Raw genomic sequence first — 17,742 nt, forward strand, 5'->3', positions numbered from 1 at the left:
CTAACTGTTAATATATGCATATGGTATAAACAGGATTGTATAAATTGTCTAATTTAGTTATTTATACACACAATCGAGGAAATTAATTTCTTAAAATGTTATGCTGCATTAATATGCTGATATTTTTGGCCACATTGGGGGAGTGGAACAAGCACTAAATACAACATTGACATATTATAGCCTCATAAACTTACATGGTAAAACGTGTTAGCAAACAGTTGCTTAATTAACCATCCAGCAGGCACAAAGCAACATTGGTATTCATTTGGAGTTGTGGCTGTTTGCAGCAAACTTGGTCGGTCTGCTGTTTGGTGCTGGGCAGGTAATGTACAGTGGGTTTATCAGAACTGAAGACAGCTGCTTACTGCTGCCGGATACAAGGTTGATAAGAGTCATGAGTCTAACCTAAAACAGTAAAGCTATGGACCATAAAACTGAGCTGACGGGAAATAATTCTCTGTAGGTTTCACATTACACAATCATTTGATTAATATGAATATTATTATTATTAATAATAATTATAATTATTGCAGCCCTAGAGTGAGTCATAGTGGCTGAGAACACAGAGGGGATTGTACACTTCACAACAGATAACAACCAGCACAATAACCATCTCAATTACTGAGACACAACAACCAGCTGACTTTAGGTTGACTACATGACAGAGAGGGTAGAGGTCAAGGATGAGGGTGGGGGACGGTAAATACTCATATTAGTAATATTTAGAATGTGCCAGATACTGTACAAATCCTGAGAAGGAAGCATACATGGGTTTTGTTTTAGATGGCAGGCTGTGGCATTACAGCTACACTCCTACTACTTCTGCCTGGTGATTTCATTATTTCAGTGTTAACATCTTATATTCCAAAACAAGTTATCAGGAATATCATCAGTTTGTTATTGTGGAAGAGAATGACATAACACATTTTCCATGAAGAGTCAAAAGTGGGCTAAGACTTTAAAAGAGACCAACTACAAAACCAACCAGAGAGCTGAGTTATAATTGGCCTACCAAAAAGAGATTAGAATGGTGAGGGGAAGGCAGAGAAGTAGCTACAAGCACAGAGCAGGTAAAGGATGAGGTTTGAAGGTCTATACTCAGGACCTGGACAGAACTGACACAACAACTAACCAACTGTAGTGAAAGAGAGAGAGAAAGAGAGAGGGACCCACCAACACACAAGAAAATGGCAGAAGGCATAATTACCACGCTCATGAGTGATGACTGAGGAAGGGAAGAAAGTGCAGTAAACCAAAATGAGGAAAGGAAAGGAAAACGGGGGAGAAAGAAAGAGAGAAAGAAAGTAAGAAACAAAGAAAGAAACAAAAGATTACATATAGGGAAAAGAGCTGTAAAATTCCTAATTTTGATGTTTGGTCAACGTGAAAAAAGTGACAGAAAACCTACACAGCTGAGTAAAGCCCAGTAAGAGTCTGATAATATTTTCTTAATGGTTATATCTTTTGAGAAGAAAATTAAAAAACACAAGACCTTGTGCTTATTTTTAATGATTGTGGACACGAATCCACAGGAACCTGTTTGTTAAAAAGCTGGTTAGAAACAATACTTTGTATTTACAAGATAATAATGAGGTAATTGTGGTAGAAAAATAATATCACCTGTGTAAGTACTATGACATGTCATAGCAGGTGCAGTCATGTTTATTGCAAGAATTTGCAAGGATATAAAAAACAACTAAAATAGGATATAATGCAATTCAGTACAAGAACAACCAATGCTGTTTCTGAAAAAATTCAAGACAACATCATAAACTTTGAAAAGGAAATATATATTGTTTTGTATTGCATTATATTCTCAGGTGTTCCTACTATTTTCCTCTCCACTAATGTATAAATATTTATGCTGTAATCATCTACCTGTATTGAATACTAAGCCAGTATTAACAATGATGCAGAAAAGATCTGTAGCGACAAATATGATTTTTTTTTTTTTTTTAAAACATGAAAATAATAAGAAATATATAGTAATCTACTCTACAATATGTAAGACTCTATAGAGACTTCCCAGGACTTAGCGTGAAACTTCTAAGGAGCCAATGAATAATGGTAATACCTTTTCTAGGTCATTGGATTCTTATTTTGTCAGGTCCATCTTTTGATTCTTAAATGTGAAGGAACATCAGTTCTCTCTTTGTGATTTGATGAAAATGAAACAACTTTACTTGTCTCACAAGGGCATTGTTTGGATATAGAACATTCTAAACATGTTTAATTGACTTGGGTCAATTTAACATTTCTGAGCTATTATTTTGAAGGAACAGCACAGGAAGCATTTTACAAATCCAGGGATTACCCTCAGCTCAATTTTTAAGATGTTATGTTTTATTCACCAAGGTTACATGTGCATGAGTATCCTGATAATGATCTGGTTTTCTGCATGTAAACACCATATCCCAGTTTTGAGAAACCTGGATATGCTATGGAGTACTCCCATGGAAACCAGGATATTAGGGCCTGTGAACACCTTATCCAGGTTTATGATCATTCTCTGCAATGCTCACAGGTGAGTCATCAAGTTAGTAACTCAAGTTACTAAGTAGTTGGTCAGTAAAACAAAATGATGTAATGATGATCAAAACACGAAAATGAAGAAAGAAAGTCTGACTTGAGTAATGCACATCATCAATTGCATTGTTTCTCATTTTCTATTACCAGTGATCAGATGGAGATATCCAGCAGTGGTGAGGGCAGAAGAGTTCAGACAGCCAGAAACTAAACTGTGGTCACTGCAACAGTTGATGTGACTCAGTTGGTACAGAAATGAGTGGCGGAGATAATGGGAAATCAAGACACAACTGCAAGCAGAGGATCATGTATCATGTGTACAGGGATATGAATAACCTGGTTTCTCATGCTCCATGTAAGAGATTCAAAACCAGGATACAGTACTAAGGTGCATGTAAAAGTACTCAATGTAACTCAATGTGACACGTGTAGCACATGTGGAATTCTGACACTTTGAGTTATTCAGTGAGATTGTATTAGAAAATAAAACCAGAGAACTCAATTTCTCACAGAGATTATAACGCATATCTCTAATTATACAATAGTTACTAGTCTAGGCAGTGAAAAATATTGTATAATGACTTCTGTGGCTCTGGATTCACTTAAAGGTGCAGTGTGTAGAATTTAGTGGCATCTAGTGGAATGGACTTGGCAAAAATAGAATATTCATAAGTATGTTTTCATTAGTGTATAATTCCATGAAAATTCCATGTTTTCGTTACCTTAGAATGAACCTTTTATATGTACATAGAGAGTGGGTCCCCTTCCACGGAGCCCGCCATGTTGCAGCCCTGTGAGAGTTTTGCAGCCACCATAGGTTCTCCTACACGCTTGGAAGGGGAGGGTGAGGGGAGGGGTATTCAGTTGGCTGCAATCTGCAACTTCACTGTTAGATGCCACTAAATCTTACACACTGGTCCTTTAAGTAATTTCCGTTTAGACTTAGAAACTACAAGTTTAAAGTTGTATTGGAGTTTGAAAGATGTCAGCCTCACAGGGAGGGAAATCTAAAACAGGGTGCCATTGTCTTTCAAAATGATGCACATGACTGTTCTAAAATGACTTAGTACGTGCAAGTATACATTCAGGTATCACGTGTGATTTGTGACTCCAGGAAATAAAGAGTTAAAGTATAACCATTATGTGGGATGAAACTGGAGTATAAAATGAAGTCAGGACTGTTATATAACTATATATAGGTTTGGGTTTTTTTGTAACAAAAATGACTGGAACCAGTAAATTCTAGATCATTGATGCACCTATTATAACATGATAACAAATACACATATTTACCTTTATGTACAATTATTACCTCAAAATTACCCAATAAATACAATTTTATTACTGCATTTGAAGGTCTACCGCTACAGAAAATCAGTTTAAAAATATAAGATTGTTAAAGGGTTGCCTACATGAACATAACTGATGTAAATTTTGAAAAGTATAAGTAAGCACGCAAAAATATGACTGAATAATTGTGACAAATAATAAGCAACAGGCAAATCAAAAGCACAGACACTTGTACATAATGAAATCAAACATGATGCATGTTAATGACAGGTTATACTGCATTACCACTTGACTCAATGTTCAACAAAATGCTCAACCCAAGTGATAAATGGGACAAAGCAAAATACGGAATGATGATTGACAAGGACAAAAAGAACCTCCATGTATAAAGAATAACAAGATCTACATGTGACGCTAAAGTGTATATTTCTACTGGCGGACCTACTTTAATGATCACTTTCTACAAGGTTATCAGTGCTGGAGACCACTCCAGAACATGCAGATTTACAGCATGGGTTCAGTATTTTCATGCAATGATATTTTGAATTGGAGGAAAAAGGTTTTCCTTTAGCTATCTTAGAATCGACTTTTTAGCATTGTCACTGGATCCTTTGGTTTTTCATGGGGAGATTTAAAGTGAAATGAAAAATTTAAAAATTCAATCCAGTGTATCAGTGTTAATTATTCATTTATTTGTTGTTACACGCTAAAATATAACCTCATCGAGATTTAATAACTCATCTCGGGTGGTTACATAAATGTATCCGATCAGATGTGATTTGGGGTGACTAGCTGACCTCGTCCATCATATAAAACCACATTTAAAGGTAAAGTCAGCGATTCTGGAGAAAGATTGTTCAGTACACTTTTTGTTAAATTCAGCAAATATCTCCTCACGGTCCGCTAGCTGTCTGTTCTGTGTGTTCGCTGATACACAGCCCTGGCTCTGTAAATGGGCATGAAAACATGATGGCTCGGGGCCACACAAAACTACTCCAGCCAATCAGCAACAGGGGGCGTTCGTACTTGTGCACAGGACAGGATGGAGTCATCAGAGCATTCGTCTGTGTGAAGACATGACAGTCTCCTGTCTCCAGCACCCACTGAATTGTGGTGGAGGTCTGGTGAACTGGAGAGAGAGAGACCGTGGCCAATTCACATAGAAGGCGTTTTCTCACGTTACATATACGCTTCCATTTTATTAAATGTATTGATCCACACTGAATCAAAGACAGTCTCACCGAGACCTCCTGCGTTTTTTGAGCTCCGAGTTTGTTTCTGTCACGTTTAGCGAAACATAATCTGAGCAGGCAGCTGTTTAAATCACACAAATATCTTGCTGTATATATGTTTTGAACTCATTACCATATCAATGAATTAATAAATACAAATACTCTTGATTTCCTCCCATGGAGCTGACATGCAAACTATTTTGGTTCAGTAAATTTCTGCTGACAGTCAGCCTGGTGAAGGCAGTTTGTCTGGCTACTGTCCTCTCAGCTCTCCAGGAGCTGCAGCTGACAATCGGCTGCGTCTGTGGACAGAGACGCTGAACGCAGGTCGAGTGAGAAGTGGGGAGAGTGTGGGCGGACTGTTTGCTCACATAACACAATTTTTTTCCCCACCAGTGATAATGTGTGAGAGGAACAGAAGTAACTCTACAGCTGACGGATTGCTCTGGATTCCGCCATGTTTCTCTTTTGGTCGTCGCCTTGGCAATATGCGTCCATGAAGGAGCTTCTGAAGGAGCAGGAAGGGAGGGGTGTATTTGTTTGGGTGTTTAGTTCAAATATCAACAATCTTTCTCAAGAATGACTGACTCTACCTTCAACCATTAGCTTGTGTGTAGCTAACAGAGTAATATAGTAGGAGGTATGTGTTTGGATTTCCGCTGGCAAAATAGTCCCCTACAGCTCTGTACTGTGCTGTATTTGCTAAGCCACACCCACCTTTTAGTGATCCAATCACATCTGTCAGATTTCATCTTAATCACCCTCATAACTAAACCCCTCCAATATATTCAGTTTGACTGAGAAATATGCCACATGACTGAAGATGCTCTTTTTCTGTTTCACTGTGATTAAAATGTAACATCCTAAGGTAATTAAAGTGTCCTTTAAGAATTTCATCTGCACCTGGTGAAGAAAAGGTTTTCATCAGTATACTATATGCCTACAGTAAATGTCCAGGTTAGGCCTGGCCTTCTCACAGTAAATTCAAATGTACTTAATTTTTAAGTTTAGGGGTGAGAGCAACTACACCAAAAGACAGGCTCAGTAAATTGTCCTTTCTACTGCTATTACCATTAATTAAAAATAAATCAATATTGTTGTTTAAAGTTGAAACATAGTGAAGCTTACCTGATCCCTCCTCTGTCACCATTCCCAGTCCTTCTGCTTTGTTCTGCCTCTCAAATGCATTTAGATCCAGAACACTGAAACAAAGCATTTAGTTGAAATTAAAATTCAGTAAATCTGTTTAGAAGTTTATGTTCCTTTTTCAATTATGTTTTTTACAGTCAACACTTTTTATCTAAAAAAAAAAACAAAAAAAAAAAACACTTGCTCCGACTGTTCTTGGAGTGAGCCTCTCCAAGGCACCTGCACTAACAACCCATAAACCAACCCAGCTGCAGGTTTAAAGGGGCACTCCACATATTTTACAAATAAAGGTCAGTTTACTCTGTTGATGTCATTGACTTATCTTGGCTCAGTCTATTTTTCAAACAGGGGGCATGGAGGTTGTTAAGACGTGAGCATTTACCTGACAGGGAGGGTCAAACAAAATAATGCTAAATGTTCCCTTATGGGAAATGTAAGATCCAGTGTTGGTGGAACCTGTCCCTTAAGAACGAAAATATCTCAGCCTCTGTTGCTTCAACTTCAACCATTCGTTTTTAATCTGTCTCTCCTGAGTCCCCAGACGTTACTGAAGTACTAGAGCACTTATTTAATATTTTGCATTTGTTTCAGTTCTGAGGCAGAGAGCATTCAAACCTGCATGACTGCATCAGACCAGCCAGGCTCTGAAAGAAGCCCACATCCTTCTTGTCTTTTAGATAATCCAGCATTTTCTGTCAAAGACACAGAGAAAGGCCACAGAAGGTGGTTATACGTTGACTGAATTCACCTTTGAAACAAGCGCAGACGCAACAGAGTCTCAACAACCACTATACATCTCACAGGAACACTGGATTGGATCATTGCACATATTGTCCAGGTGTTCGTGTTATTGTATCCATGTCTCTTATGTGATTTGTTATCAGAGTGTAGATACATGTGGCATAAACATAACCTTGTACAAACAAAACGTCACTGTCAAAATTATATCCAAATGTAATATATAGCCTAGCCAATACAAACACAAACAGTATCAATAATAAAATAACACAACTGACCATATGAATGACAAAAAAAGCCTGTGAGTAAAACTATATTTTCAGTAGTAAGTACACAGTGATACCTGCTGTACAGTAGAGTTTCCTCCATTGAGAATAGCTATGCCCAGCTTCAGAGTAGAGGCCACCATGGGACCCATCTCACCTGGTGAAAAGAAACCACACACAGAAAACATCTGACCATGGATGCTTTACAGTCTGCTAATTCTGCTTCCTCCCGTCCTCACTCCTCTGGCCTTTGACCTGGAAACTGATCGCGGACCATTCGCTCGTGGATGTTCCAATCCCTTAAATGTGTCTCGGAGGAGACGAGGAACAAGGAGAGAGGAACCACAGGTGTATCCTGTGATGAAGATTTTTACCGGACGGCAAACCCTTTCAGTCAGGATGTTTATTGATTGGTCAGCTTTACTGCAATATTATTAATATTGCATGATTGAAATACTGTAGATTAGACAAACTACCTGAGGAAACAGAAATGACAGAACCGACAGTAACTTCAAGTTCAAACTATGAAATTCCATCCAGTACTGTGAGCAACACCTTCACATGTCACTGGAATGGTGTACACATTTCAAACTTTTACCATTACATTGAGAAACCACTTTAAGACATGTATTTGTCACATAAAACTCTTCCATTTAGTGCTCTTACAATTTAAATCATTCTCTAAAATATAAAATCTGTCATTAAGGCCTAAAAGATCCAAGAGAAATCACTGAGGACTTGAACCTACCTTTGCTAGCACTGATGGTTTGAAGCACCATCTCAGCAGCCCCACGATCATGCAGTCGAGCCTGCTGATACAACAGCTTCTGCTTCTCCATCTCCTTTTCCTATTTATTTGCACAAAGGCATATGTTTAACAGGCAGTAGCATATCCATCTATAGCCCAGATTAACCATGGAGACTGACAGACACACAGAGTGACTGATCACCTACTTCAAAACTCTTCACTTCCTCTCCATCTTCATCCTCTTCATCATGACAACTCTGAGGGAAGGAGGGGTGATAAAAAAGAAAGAGACATATAGATGGCAAGGGATGATATGTTTCAAAGGCACAAATTAACATTGTCAATATGATCATTCTCTGATAAATCAGAAAATTAATTTTGATGAAAAGGTTTTTAGTCTTGGTGCAGTTACCTTAGCCATTATGTCAGCATAGGCCATGTAGAGATTATCCTCATCCAGTTTACTGCAACAGAAAATGCACACTGTTAAAAATTAGCATTTGGTTACATAATTTATGGTGCATTAAGTGTTATTTTTATATATTATATATTAGCATTGACTCAGTTATGTAAGAGATCTACTGGTACTGCTGATCCCACAAGCTAAATGTACACTACACCTGCCCATTGTTAACAAAGGGCTGGCAAAAGGAAGGTGAACATCTTGCAAGTCAGACAGAGCAAGATATGTTTCTGAGGACTCGGCAGACCAAACCAGAGATATACCACTAGTGAATAATGGCCTTAGATTTGACCGCTGGTCAGAGAGAGGACTCCTTGCTCACGTCACAATAACATGATGAATAAAATTATTTTGCAACATTATTCTACAAAAACCTAAGACCCAACTGTATCAACTCGCTAAGCAACTCCATAGTAACATTAATATGTTGGATATTCATATATTTCTGGCTGCTTGCAGGTAGCTGCTACATTTTGTCATTAATGTGTGTTGGTTTTTAGAGCCAACATGAACTCCACATTCCCTTTATGAATAAAAAGTATGTTTTGGAAATCCATTGAGACAAATATGATGAGGGTCACATGACTGACTACTCAACTTTGAGCAAGCATGATCCCCGTGTGACAGATGACAGAAGCTTACAGGTGCCTTCGTTGGCCATGTGAGCTTAATCATAGTGCCTCTCCCATACCCATGTCTCTCATAGGAAACATTTCTCCTCCTTTGGTTTTCACTGTTGCTTATTTGTCCTCCTGGTTGCCTTATACAGTGATATATTGGTAGGATACTAATCTTTGACCTCCAGATATAATATTCCTTATATACTATTGCTTTATATAACTGAAACTTATGGCAGAACCTTGTATTTCTTATGTTGTATCATGTTTATATGTAAATAGAACCCACCACTTCTCTGTGAGGGCTGTTCTACTGAAGAGCTGAATGAGCTGATGCAGTGGATCGATGTGTTTCACCCCCTCCTCTTCCTCAGATGGCTCCTGTTCACCTGGTTTCTGAAATAAGCACACATTCACCATCCGAGAAGACTCTGAGATGCACTGAAAAGCATTTGTTTTTAACAGAAATTTGGTTTCATATTCAGCCTTAAAATCTAATTTTTCTTCCAAGTAGAAGAGGTTCTGCAATTGGGTCAAAATGATCCCACGTGTTTTAAATTTATATTGAAATTAACCTACAGCGAGATCTTCTATCAGTTTATCTTCAAAGTAGTGTTCCTCTGCCTCAATCCAGGACTTCTCATAGCCCTGGAGGAACAAGTTGACAGCTCGGTGCCTAGTTTGGACGAGAGAAGATATTAACTTAACAATAATATTTCATACATATTTTTATATTTTCTGCAGATACTATACATGTGCATTGGTTCGTGTGTGTGTTTGCACAGAACTTACCTGGGTAAGTTATAGAGTGGGGCCATCCTGAAGCAAGCGACCACTGCTCTCTTTCTCTGCTTGGACAGGAGTTTGTGCCACACAGCCTTCTTACTGCGCTGAGGATGCTCAACCTGAAGACACAATTCAGCACAGAAGCCTTTCAGCCGATGAATCTCACTCTCTGGAGGCCAAAATGCCTGCCCCTCTAGGACAACTAGTTTCAGCAGTGCATATGTAATCGTCATCGTTTTCACAGACATGGTTAACGTCTGTATTTTTAGATAAGAGGCAACTTCAATGATGGCCAATCCCATCAGCTCTTTCAAGAGGAAAGTGCGGGACAAAACACAACTATACAGTACATCAGTCCATATTATGAGTATACAGGAACAAAAATATGGATGGATAGTTCCCATTGCTTGTAGCTAAATAACTGAAACACAATGTTGCAAATGTCTCCCTGTGTAATCTGTAATTCTCCTAAAAACAACACACACACACCTGGTCTAGGTGGAAGAGGACATGAGCGATGTCCAGGACTCTCTCTACAGTCTTCTCTGGGTCAGAGGTGTCTTCATAGTGGTTAGGGAGGTCTCTGTACAGAGCCATCTGCCACCGAATAGCTGGATCCTCTAGCTGTAGAAGACACATATTTTAATGTACAGTACTTCAACAAGTCTTGCATCTTACCTTTCTAGTACTTCTCTGAGCATGCATGTCAAATATTTTAAGGTAACTGTCGTTCTTAACTAGACTAAGAACCACTAGCTGGAAATCTTCCATTTAAGACTGTCCACTACAAAACATGAAACTTTACCAAGTCTTACTGAAAAACTGAAAATTCACTTCTCTCTAGTAATTCTCTGTGTTGGACTCAGTCATGTTGAGTTTATCTTAAATGTATGCTTTTCTTGAAAATTTAGAAATAATAACAGGATAGGCCTTTTAATATCAAAATTGGATGTAGAGTGGGGGGATATTGTGAAAATGATGCTGCTATTTGTTTTGTCCAGTGAAAGCAGGAGCAGGAGTATCCTTTTCAATACCAACACAATCCTACTGAAAGCTGGGTCTGACTTTATAAACATGCCTGACTTATAGTACCAAGTTAATAACTAGTGAAAAGTATTCTTACCTTCCCCTGTAAGTGCAGATTGTTCCTGATGATCTCTCGAACTTCATCCTCTGTATCTTTCTGTTGACAAAGTAAATGCACCATCCATTAAGACAACAAGGTAACTCTTCAGATTACAGGTCCTGAATGTCATGAAATACTGGTAATTGCAACAAACAAACAAACAAACAAAAAAGCATTTTATACCCATTCTTTGCATTTGTACATGATGATACAACATAAATTGTCATTTTCACAAATAATTATACAGACCTGTTAAATGTGAGAATGTTCTATAAAGTTTTCTAGAGTTGTATAAAATGATCACATACAGTATGTCTTTTTTTTTATAATACACTAGACAACAAGTGTTGTTCTTCCTACCTGGTTGAAGCGGTTCTTAGCCAGTGCAATGAGCTCTTGTTCTCCAGGGGCACACATGTTGAGTCCTACAGGCAGCAGGCGCTTCAGAGTAGCGACAATCAGACTAGTCTGCATCGAGTATCGATCTCCCTTCCTCTTCATCTTCTTCCTCTCCTGGTCTGAAACTATTCCCTGAAGCAAAGTTCAAACATCAGAGGACAAGAAATGCACACAAGCACATTTTTATGATGTTAGGTTAATGTTAGGTCTCTTTGGCAGCACCATATGGCGCTAAGTGGTAATTGCAGTTGTGTTTTTGGACCTCACTCAACCCCACTCCAAACAGTGTCGCTGTTACAGTGCAGAGAGCCCAGTATCTGTATATGTATCTGTATTCATCGAGGCAGCAAAATAATTTGTATTTGTATTCCAATAAAAGCGGAAGTAGGAGTAACAATCCTGTTTTTGTTTTTATTACATTTCTAAGTTTAGGATTTTAAAGTGTTAAAATAGGTGTTCTTCAATAAACTATTTTGCAAAGCAGGGTCTTGAATCATGATCTCCCAGACCATGGATGACTGCACTGACCACTCAGCCAAACCTTAACTCTGCCAGACACAAAGACCTGCAGCTACTTACACATCTATAAGACAGAGTGGAGCAGAGGAGAGAGATGGAGACAGCGATGTAATCTTGCTAGGCTTCACACCTAGTCGCTGTGTGACATCATACTAGCACAAGCGAACAGAAGAGCAAGTCTAGGTCCGCCTACCCTCTCTGGCAGATCAACCACTGGGTGATGGAAAACGCATCACTAACTGCACTGCTCGTGAACATGTGGCGGGAAAGTCGCCACCAACACTGTAATATATTGTAATAATACTGTACTGTACTGTAATAATCATAATACTGCAAATGCAAGAGCTGTCATCAGCGGGCCATAGGCTCAATCACCACTGTGTTACCTCATTCGGCATTAGACAGTGACTTAACAGACATTTATTTAAATTAAAATCTTTGAGATTATAACTTTAATTTATGACAATTAAACCTTAAATTCTTTAAACCCCCTTCAATCCATGTCTCCATACCTTTGACATCTTACACTTGGTGTCAGTGATGAGGAAAGACATGTTGTTGATTTCATTCTGGACCACAAAGTTCTGCTCTTCTCTCTTGAAGTTCTGCAGAAAGATGACAACATGGTACCATCCATCACTTCTGTCTGATCATCTGATGTGTTTCAGACTGTTGATCTGAATCAAGGTCATATTGTAAAAACACTGAGCTGGTTCAGTGACAAATTAAAAGATAATGAGCATGTTTAGTTGAAACTTCTTACTGTACATTTTGAAGATATAGCATCCCATATGTAATTTGCATTTATCTGAGTGGGATGCAATATTAGATTTAATTCTGCCAGGTAGCTTAGTTTATTCGTCCCATCTCACAGAAATCCTCTACAGGTGAATGCTACCACTGCAGTACAGTACTCATGATGTCAGTATGAGTGAAAGGGGGAATCAACTATATGGACCAGAAAACCAACACAATGATGCTGAAAGCTTAACAGAGTTGCACATTGGACTGTTGGATTACAATGGGATCAGCAGAACTATCAACCCTTCATAGGGAGTGATGAGATGAAGTATCATTAGCAAAAATACGCTCCCATCTCTTCCTCTTACTGTGACCTTTTTAATCAGCAGCAACTTTTTTTGTGGGTTTTTTTTGCAAACTGTCTTACATGAGATTTGGCCCAGAAGATGAAAACCTCAGCCACCATTCGGAACAGTTCCTCCGCCTCTGGGTTGGACTCTTTCAGCCATCTGGCCCTGTTAATATATCAGATAGTGGCACTTCTTAAGCATTAGAAGGTATATAATAGGGTTACATGTATATTATTGTACCTGGTCACACTGAATGAAATTTATGTGATATGTGTTGTTTCAGGAAAAAATGTAAAGCACTGTACCTGTTGTAGTCGACAAAGCGTATGAGGAGGGGGTAGAAGGCATACAGGTCTCTGACTAATATGGTGAACTGGTCCATGATGAGAAGCTCTGTCTCTGACATCTCACCCCTCCCCTCTGCCTTGCTGTGTTCCTCATCCATCAGCACAACTGCTGCTTTCTACACAAAAAAATGAAAAAAATCAAAGCATAAAATCAAGTATAGTAGGTACATGATCAATATTATATAAAATGTAAAATCTGCTATTGGATTTAAGGGGACAAATAATTATGTCAAAGTAGAAGTTTTAACGCAGTTTCAAAATGATAAAACCTATAGTTTAGTTAAAGTCTTGTATGAGTATGACTTTAAACAGGCAATTACTTATGCTCCTGTAAGATAAATCAGTGTTTTTTAGCAGGCCTAATGTTAAAACTACAAGATATTATGAGTGTGTGAAGGTTGAATGGAAACTGGGGTTGGAGTCATAGGACCCTACCAGATGCCTTTGATGCCTATGATGACAAATTGGCAGTTTATTAAAAGGCAGTATGTCATGCTCCATTTAATTGGAAGCTGTGGGAAAATGACTGAAATATTTTGTTTCAGGAGCTTATACAAAAGATTGCACGAATCTTACATACTTACTGTCAAGTTGTTTACATGTTGAGTGCAGGGCCCATACACTATTTTTCTCTTGTGTTCTGAAATGGCTAATCTGATATAGAAATGTGCAACAAATTACTCACTTTTTTCAGTTTCTCCATCAGAGGCAGGAAATGGGTCTTGAGCAGCTGGGCTTTTGCCTTGCTAATGATTGGCTGAGAGAAGACTTTGGAAGAGGGACAGAGATGGTGTTATATAGGTAATCACATCTCATTTAGCTTCATGCAGCGGTTAGTTTGATGCAGATGAGAAAGTGTGTGTGTGTGTGTGTGTGTGTGTGTGTGTGTCTTGGAGTCTAGTGGCGTGCTGCATGTAGTCTCTTACCCTACCTTTACCATGCACACACCCACAGAATTCCTGCCATCAATGTTGTCCATGCAAATATGTGCAAATATATGCTTGTCTTTAAACATTTTTTTTTTTGCAATTCAACCTAAACATGAAGCATGAACATGTTTAAAGTAGAGATAATATGCAAGACAGAGAGAGTGTGACACACACAAATTTAAGAAAGACAAGTTTAAGACTTTTAACCATAGTTTTACATCAACTAATATTATATTTAAAACCTATTTGAAGATTAAAATACCAGTATAGATAAATCACTAAGAGCTTTTTAAATTTCTATTTTACTATAAAGTTTCTAAGTCTGGTCAAACTTTATTTTTAAAGCACATTTCATACAAGTTAGCTTAGTGTGTTTAAAATGAGGAGACATGAAAGAGACACACACACACACGGTCAAACACACACACAAACACATACACACAGAGTGTGTTGTCTTGTTTACCAGCCAGTCTTTTCATCCAGGCCCCCTCATCTATACCCAGGTTATTGTAGATGATCTTTAGGATGTTTCCCAGCAGAGTGTTCATATGTTCAGAGGTCACAGAGGTGCAGCAGCTGTCTGCTCTGTCTGGGTTGCTCTCTGGTCCATGTTCCCACCAGTGAGACATGTAGCTGCACAACATTGGCAACACCACCTGCAGGAAAAGCAAAAATACATACTAAAGAGTTTGACAGTACACCCATACACATGCAAGTGTCAGATAGACACTATTTGGGAAAAAAAGAGGATATATAGAGAAAGAAAGAAAGACTCAAGTTTACGCAGCAAGGATTACATGTGTTTTTAAACGTTTTTTGGTTTGTCATATATCCTACCTCCATGACATGGGGCATCTGAGTGTATCTCATGCCAGACTCTGCCAGCTCCATGATCTCCTCCAGAGACTTCTCTAAGTTTGGGATCAGAGGACAAACCTCCCCAACCTGCCCTGGAAGCCCTAGAGCTGGAAGGCAGACAGAGAAATGCACTTTAACACCAAAGATGAATTAAAACATGGCTATAAAGTTCAATAATTAATACAATAATTATTATTATCAATATGTCTTTGTGAACAACTTTGTAGCAAATTAGTGCTGTATAAAAAACCTTGATGAATACTGACATGAGAGGGATAGACAGAAAGAAGGACAGAGATTCATGATTTCAAAGAATGAATAACTTGATAAAAATTAGTTATATAAAATAATTCCAATGTACCACAACTGACTCAATGCCCCACAATGCAACACACCGGACATGTCAAACAGATAGTAGTCACTCTGCTTTCTGGAGAGTTGACTCTGGGAGAAAGATCAGTGGCTAGTACTATTGAGCTACCAACCCACAACAACACGCATGAAGATGGCAGCTGTTTGTAGGCTCATATAGAAAACAATGAGTGCAGGTGTTCTGATGCACGTCACATGCTGCCTGTGTGTGTTGCCCTCAAGATGTACATTCATATGCAACTGTCCTGCTTTAGCAATAATGTGTGGGAAAACACTATGTCAGTCAGAAATATTTATACTGAACTCCTTTGTAAAACACTGTTCATGTAGCAAATAGTAAGGAAAGCCCAGTGGTGAACATTAATTACTTAACCCAAGGGTTTTTAAAGTCTGGCACTGTGCCCCCCCCCCCCCCCTGACAATTTCCCTCCTCCTTAACTCTAATCCTGATAAGCAGCCAAACCACAATAACTAACTTCCTGTTGTTTTTACACCACCAGCACACACTTTCTCCCCATGCAGTATCTTTGCCTCACATCTCTGCCTCTATGCCCCCACTTCAACTCTCCAGTGCCCCCTGGGGATTCATGCGCCTCACGGTTTGAAAACCTCAGACTTAACCCAGTAAGTCCTTGATTTTAAGATTCTTTTATTTGTTTTTCAATCTCTACGTGGACTGGCAGCAGATCTCCTCAGTCCACATCCAGACCCCTCAGATCCTCTGATCAGTTTCTCTTCACCATTCCACATTCCCACTCAAAATCCAAAGGTGACTGAATGTTTTCCATTACTGCTCCCAGACTGTGGAACAGTTTTACCTTCACTGTTGAAACTTTCCATCTATCGCCACTTTTAAATCCCGGCTAAAGACTCACTTTTACAGACTTGTGTTTGAGTCTTACATTTATAAAATTACACCAAGGTTGTAATTAGACAACCTTGGGGCGGCTGTGGCTCAGGAGGTAGAGCGGGTTGTCAACTAATCGGAAGATTGGCGGTTTGATTCCCGGCTCCTCTGGTCCACATGCCGATGTGTCCTTGGGCAAGACACTTAACCCCAAATTGCTCCTGATGGCTGTGCCATCAATGTATGAATGTGTGTGAATGGTTAGTTTCCTCTGATGGGCAGGTTGGGACCTTGCATGGTAGCCCCTGTACCCATTCAGCGTATAAATGTGTGTGAATGGGTGAATGTGATTCGTAGTGTAAAAAGCACTTTGAGTGGTCGGAAGACTAGAAAGGTGCTATACAAGTACAGTCCATTTACACTTGAACAAGCGATTATCATTTTTCTTGTGAGGACAGTCTCACTTAACCATGAACAACATCTTAACTCAACTTCAATAAGTGGTTTTAGTTGCCTAACTTTAACTATACCTTAAACAATAGTTCAGATGCCACACATGGATAATAAAGGAATATTCAATTGAAAAACTCTGGCAGTGAACATGGTTTAAAAACACTGAATGTGAACATTTGAAATGTAATCACTCTGGCTGGTCGACAGAATGTTTTCATTAAATTTCCTGTTTAATTGCTAATAATGAATAGTTGAATACAATAAATGTAATGCTCAGGAGCTGCAGTTACCATAAGACCTCCAGTATGTACAGTATATGTTGGTGCAACCCTCAGGTGGTGGACAAAATATTGGAATCACCTCTCAATATGATGAATGAATGAACATGAGTTTTAAATTGTGAAATGGAAGTCACCTTCATCAGTACCTGTCCTGTCTTTAGCTCCCTTGCTGTTGTAGATGGAGAAGCTGTTGAACTTGTTGATGTGAGGCTCTAGGAAGGCAACAGGGAAAGCTGCTGAGAAAGCAGCTAAACACTTTCCTAATGCTGGACGCTGTCTGGAGAAGAGAGGAGAGGACTCAGAGTTAAACCATAAGACATATTCAAAGTCAATTTTAAATGATCTTTTAAAAAATCTGGGTGGATAAAGAATAAAGAAGCGTTGGACCATGCTGACCTCTGTGAAGGGACAGGTGGGATATGAAGGGAGACATGCAACAAAGATTCAAACTGGGAGCATTTTGACAACATGGTGTCTTCTACCCCTAGGTCACCAGGACACCCCTGAATTTTTCTAAACAATTCCAAAGAACTTTTTCCATATAACGCAGAACAAGGAAGTGTGCTGTGCAGTGTGATTTCCGCCAGAATTGGATGTAAAACAAACTGAGCTGATAAAAGCTTTAGTGCATGAGTCAGCACAAAGCTCTGTTATTTTTTGTTTTGTTTTTAGCTTAGCAACAAGTGAGCTTTCATGAGTCATTTA

At 38.8% G+C, this 17,742-nt stretch overlaps 1 protein-coding gene across 1 annotated transcript in view; it reads right to left on the bottom strand.

Moving 5' to 3' along the window:
* The window catches only part of ryr2a (ryanodine receptor 2a (cardiac)), a 185,374-nt gene that overhangs the window by 35,901 nt on the left and 131,731 nt on the right, over window positions 1-17,742 (bottom strand). The window contains exons 70-88 of the mRNA XM_042397704.1: window positions 17,184-17,314; window positions 15,064-15,191; window positions 14,690-14,882; window positions 13,983-14,065; window positions 13,256-13,413; window positions 13,028-13,115; window positions 12,372-12,464; window positions 11,302-11,472; window positions 10,939-10,998; window positions 10,305-10,439; window positions 9,822-9,934; window positions 9,609-9,705; window positions 9,319-9,425; window positions 8,362-8,413; window positions 8,156-8,206; window positions 7,950-8,049; window positions 7,279-7,358; window positions 6,813-6,889; window positions 6,177-6,250 (exon numbers count right to left, since the gene is read on the bottom strand). Of these exons, the coding sequence (XP_042253638.1) occupies window positions 6,177-6,250; window positions 6,813-6,889; window positions 7,279-7,358; window positions 7,950-8,049; window positions 8,156-8,206; window positions 8,362-8,413; window positions 9,319-9,425; window positions 9,609-9,705; window positions 9,822-9,934; window positions 10,305-10,439; window positions 10,939-10,998; window positions 11,302-11,472; window positions 12,372-12,464; window positions 13,028-13,115; window positions 13,256-13,413; window positions 13,983-14,065; window positions 14,690-14,882; window positions 15,064-15,191; window positions 17,184-17,314 (1,991 nt within the window). The remainder of the gene's footprint in view (window positions 1-6,176; window positions 6,251-6,812; window positions 6,890-7,278; window positions 7,359-7,949; window positions 8,050-8,155; window positions 8,207-8,361; window positions 8,414-9,318; window positions 9,426-9,608; window positions 9,706-9,821; window positions 9,935-10,304; window positions 10,440-10,938; window positions 10,999-11,301; window positions 11,473-12,371; window positions 12,465-13,027; window positions 13,116-13,255; window positions 13,414-13,982; window positions 14,066-14,689; window positions 14,883-15,063; window positions 15,192-17,183; window positions 17,315-17,742) is intronic.

This window comes from Thunnus maccoyii, chromosome 20 (genome assembly GCF_910596095.1).
Source record: "Thunnus maccoyii chromosome 20, fThuMac1.1, whole genome shotgun sequence".
In the NCBI taxonomy this organism is placed as follows: Eukaryota; Metazoa; Chordata; class Actinopteri; order Scombriformes; family Scombridae; genus Thunnus; species Thunnus maccoyii.